This window comes from Pygoscelis adeliae, unplaced genomic scaffold (genome assembly GCF_000699105.1).
Source record: "Pygoscelis adeliae isolate BGI_AS28 unplaced genomic scaffold, ASM69910v1 Scaffold114, whole genome shotgun sequence".
Lineage (NCBI taxonomy): Eukaryota > Metazoa > Chordata > Aves > Sphenisciformes > Spheniscidae > Pygoscelis > Pygoscelis adeliae.
In genome coordinates this window covers 4,273,766-4,278,048 of record NW_008824587.1, presented here as the reverse complement: position 1 = coordinate 4,278,048, position 4,283 = coordinate 4,273,766, and the positions used below count along the sequence as shown (strand labels likewise).

At 57.7% G+C, this 4,283-nt stretch overlaps 1 protein-coding gene across 2 annotated transcripts; it reads left to right on the top strand.

The window, feature by feature from the left end:
- The first annotated feature begins 369 nt into the window (after positions 1-369).
- NTMT1 (N-terminal Xaa-Pro-Lys N-methyltransferase 1) lies at positions 370-2,879 on the top strand. Of its 2 annotated transcripts, none has more exons than XM_009322095.1 (4): positions 370-436; positions 1,253-1,448; positions 1,675-1,927; positions 2,380-2,879. In XM_009322095.1, the coding sequence occupies exons 2-4, from the start codon at positions 1,287-1,289 to the stop codon at positions 2,634-2,636; spliced, it is 672 nt and encodes a 223-aa protein (XP_009320370.1). In that variant the 5' UTR covers positions 370-436; positions 1,253-1,286; the 3' UTR covers positions 2,637-2,879. The 2 variants fall into 2 exon arrangements, with proteins under 2 accessions (XP_009320370.1, XP_009320371.1); XM_009322096.1 differs by having other exon boundaries at positions 1,247-1,448.
- The last annotated feature ends 1,404 nt before the right edge of the window (positions 2,880-4,283 follow it).

The following is a 4,283-nucleotide window of genomic DNA, read 5'->3' as shown; positions in this document are numbered from 1 at the left end:
GACCTGTGCCGGTGGCCCGCGACACCCTGAAAAACACCACCATAGAGTCGCCCATTTGAACTCGGGGCCACGGAAGGGGTGACACTGCCGGGAAGGCGAACCGGGGTCCCAACCCATGAGATCAGACAGTAGTGCTGCCTGAAGTGGGGCCAAAACCCTCCTCCACGCACTGGCTGCACCCGTGGCTCAGCTTCCTGACGCCTCCGAGCTACGGGGAGCACCAGCTCCTGCCCCCCAACTGCCCCAGGAGGGTGCCCATGGGGTCGGGACGGCTCTTACCTCTGGCTCCCTGGGGCTGCGGTCGGCCTCACTCACGCTTGCGGGACTAAAGGGGTGATTTGGGACTAAAATCCCATCTTTTCTTCCTCTAGATCACCGCGCAGACTGGCTCCCGGCCCCACCGAGCCAAACTGGATTTCAACCAGTGATCTGTAAGGTGAGATGCTGTGTCCCCCTGCTCTGTCCCCAGGCTGTTCAAGACCATGCGGGGCCACCAAAACCGCCTAAGCTGCCATAGAAAAGGTTTTGTGTCTAATGGGATATTTGCCAGCAAATTCAAGCCATGAATACTATATATTTCTTTATTTGTAAAGGTGTTTGAAGTCCTTGAATTTACCCTTTGGCCACCTTAAATCTAGTTTCTAATCCCCAGCGCAGTTAATCAAATCCACAGTGGTTTGAATTATGAGATGTCTGGGGGGGATTTATAGCTTGTATTGCTGATTATGCCTTGACTTTATTATATTGCAAATATCTAACTTATGGTCACGGCTGAGATTTACAATCCTCAGGTAGGTGCTTAGGATAACTTTTAGCAACTCCAGATGTAATTGGAGGTGAATGATGGGTCTGTCGCCAGAGATAAACATGTAATCTGTAAAACGTTAAGACAGGAAAAGAGGCGGCAGAGCAGGTGAAAAGGGTGGGTCAGCCTTAAAAAAATATATATATATAATTGGATGTATTGCTGAGCAAGGCTCCGGGATGCCTGGTCTGGCTGAAGCATCCCTGCCCAGGAAAGGGTTTGGGGCTTGTTGGTCTCCAGAAAATACCAGGATTTAGATCTTTGTTCCTTGTTGCTCTCAGCTGAAGGTTTTCAGGGTTTGAAATAATAGCTCTGGAGAGAGGGAAAGGGTGATAAAACAGAACCTGGGGTACTCACAGAGCTGGCGCCCTGCAGTTCAGGGGGGCCTTTACGCCTGTGGCTCTTTCGGACCTGACTGGCGGTTTCTCCCCTGTCTCGGAGGAGCAGCGAGTCCTGCGCGGGCCCGTGCCCCTCGGCCAGCATGACGAGCGAGGTGGTGGAGAACGAGTTTGAGTTTTACTCCAAGGCAGAGAAGTACTGGAAGGATGTGCCCGCCACGGTGGACGGCATGCTGGGGGGCTACGGCCACATCTCCAGCATCGACATCAACAGCTCCAGGAAGTTCCTGCAGAGGTTTCTGCGGGTAGGTGGCACGGTCTGTCATGCTCCCAAAGTCCCATCCTTCTCCCAGCACGGAGCTGGGCTCTTCCCTGTGAGTTGCTCCGTGGGATCCTCTGTTGCGTGCGTGCTGGGAGAGCTTTGCCCTGCAATGGGTCCCCCATACCCCAGCCCCGTCCCACGCGGTTGCCCCGTTTCTCCTCTGTGGGTATCTCGTGGTGGGATTCAGCCCCTCATGGTTGTTGTTCCAGGATGGCCCCAACCGGACGGGGACAACCCGTGCTCTGGACTGCGGGGCGGGCATCGGCCGGATCACCAAGCGGCTGCTGCTGCCCCTCTTCAAGACAGTGGACATGGTGGACGTGACGGAGGACTTCCTCACCAAGGCCAAGAGCTACCTGGGAGAGGAGGGCAGGCGGGTGCGCAACTACTTCTGCTGCGGCCTCCAGGACTTCAGCCCCGAGCCAAACTCCTACGATGTCATCTGGATCCAGTGGGTCATCGGTGAGGGTCACTCGGCTTGCGGGGGTCTCACCAGCCTGTCTTCCGTCCAGCTTCCCCCGAGGGGCAGGTGCCCCACGCACTGGGGAGAGCTTTGGGCAGGAGAGCTTGAGGTCTGCGTTAAGGATGAGCATCACAGCATGGGTGGGAGGCTGGGTTGGGGACCTGCCCTCCGTGGGCACTACAAGGGCAATTGCACTGTGGGGTCTTTTCCCCCAGGCCGTTGGAGGTCAGGGCAGAGGTGTGGGTTGGATGGAGTTGGATAGAGCCCGTGGGACACAAGTTGGACACCCCCAAGCTAAAGCTTTCACCTGCAAATGGCTCAAGTATTTGGCTGCCTGGATCAGGAGGGATCCCGACCGCAGTGTCCTGGTCTCCTCCCCTCGTATCACATGCTGCCTGGCGGTCCTGCCGCAGTCACCCCGTGCCCTCTAACACCCGCTCTGCCCCTCCAGGACACCTCACCGACAACCACCTCTCTGACTTCCTGAAGCGGTGCCGTGCCGGCCTGCGGCCCAACGGCATCGTGGTCATCAAGGACAACATGGCTCAGGAGGGCGTGATCATGGACGATGTGGACAGCAGCGTCTGCCGGGACCTGGACGTGGTCCGTAAGATCATCCGCCGAGCTGGGCTGCACCTCCTGGCCGAGGAGCGCCAGGAGAACTTCCCCGATGAGATCTACCACGTCTACACCTTTGCCATGAGATGAGGGCGGCCGGCGGCAGGAGAAGGTCTCTCCGGGGCCAGCTCGGAGCACGGGCCAGCACGGTGGTTCCTGCCGGGGCCGGGAGGGGTGAGGACCGTGCCTTCACCGCAGGGTGGCGGACGGCGGCGAGGGTGTCGTGACTCCCTCTCTCCGGGGCTGGTGACGAGGAGGGGACTTTGTCTTCCAAGTTGCTGCTGTTTGTGAAAAGAGGTGTTTGCCAAATACATTTTCCTGCTGTTGCACTTCTGCACGTGGGCTTTGTCAGACGCAGTGTTGGCTTGATGCCACCTTTGGGGGCTCTGTACGGGAGCAAGAGGGTCTCCCCTGCAAGAGGCGTGCTCCGTGGGCACCAGCAGGTCGCTGATGCCAGTCGGACAGGGCTCCTGTTACCGAACAGGAGCTCAGAGCGCCTCTGTGAATGTCTGGGCTCCCTTCCTCGCTTGGGTGTTTGACCCTTTCCTGCTCTTGAACTTGCTGCTGCTCACAGCAACAAGCTGGGTAAGGCAAATGGGAGACATCTCTGCCATTTCCCTGCGGTGGGTTGGGGAGGCAACACCAGGTTCTGGGGCTTGGTGGGGGCCTCTCCTTTAAACCCACGAGCAGGTCTCCCACATGTGCAGCAAAAAAGGAGGTGGATGTAATCCTGGGGCCCCCACATCCTCCTCCAGGGATAGGGGTAACCCAGACAGAGCCCTGCAACCCTGGGAGAGAGCTGGTGTGCTCTAGGTGTTAACGGGGAACCCGCTCCGAGCTGCCTCCGGACCCCCCCAGCCCGTTACCGCAGGCTCACGGTGATGCCCAGCACCTCCCGCTCCAACGCTGCAACACTACAGCTGCTCCCCCAGCACCCCGCACCATCACCCGGCTTTAGCGCTCCCATCTCCTCCTTGGCCACATCCACTTCATTCTGCCCAAGTCTGGGCACGTGCTCGTGCCAACCTAACGCAGCACAACGCAGCCAGGGCTGGCATGACAGCGTGCCGGGTGGGTGAGAAGATCCCCGTCCCTCCAGCTGGGCTCACACACGATTCCTCCCGTCCCCGCAGAGCCCTCTCCTCTGCCCCGGCTCTCCTGCAGAAGAAACAAGCCCCTCGTCGTTATTACAAAAGGCCTCATTTAATTGCTTATTTCCCATTCCAGACACCAAGGGAGCATTTTATCACATTATTATTATTATTTTTTTTTAAACATCAATTCATCAAGATGCACAGCTCCAGTTCCACGGGGTGGGAGAAGGTAAAACACAGATGCTGCCAGGAGGGCAACGGGGGAAAACAACCCTCCTGCAGCCAAACCGCCCGTGGATCCCAGATCCACCTGCCATAAATGGTACCTGCTCAGAGGAGATTTTTTGCCTCTTTTCATCCTCTTCTGCATCTGTCCCCCACGACAAACAAAAAACCAAACAACAAAAACATGGGGGGCTCAGCTCTGCGGCCAGTCTTTGGCATGTCACGAGGAAGCAAATGCCACGAGGAAGCAGACGCCTAGAAGGGGGAGCCAGACAGCTGTGGCAAGGCTGGGACATGGGGCCTCCGTGTGCAGCCCCAGAGTTTGCAGGTTCCAGTGGCGGGTTGGAAAGAAAACCAAGTCCTGCTGCAATTTCTCGTTCCTGGGAAGGAGGCACTGGAGACCAAGGTCCCGGGAGCA

Excerpts from the sequence above, each read along its gene's own strand:
- NTMT1 (XM_009322095.1), top strand. The coding sequence starts at position 1,287 with ATGACGAGCGAGGTGGTGGAGAACGAGTTTGAGTTTTACTCCAAGGCA. Across the intron at positions 1,449-1,674 it reads TCCTGCAGAGGTTTCTGCGG|GATGGCCCCAACCGGACGGG; the intron begins GTAGGTGGCACG and ends TTGTTGTTCCAG. Across the intron at positions 1,928-2,379 it reads CTGGATCCAGTGGGTCATCG|GACACCTCACCGACAACCAC; the intron begins GTGAGGGTCACT and ends CTGCCCCTCCAG.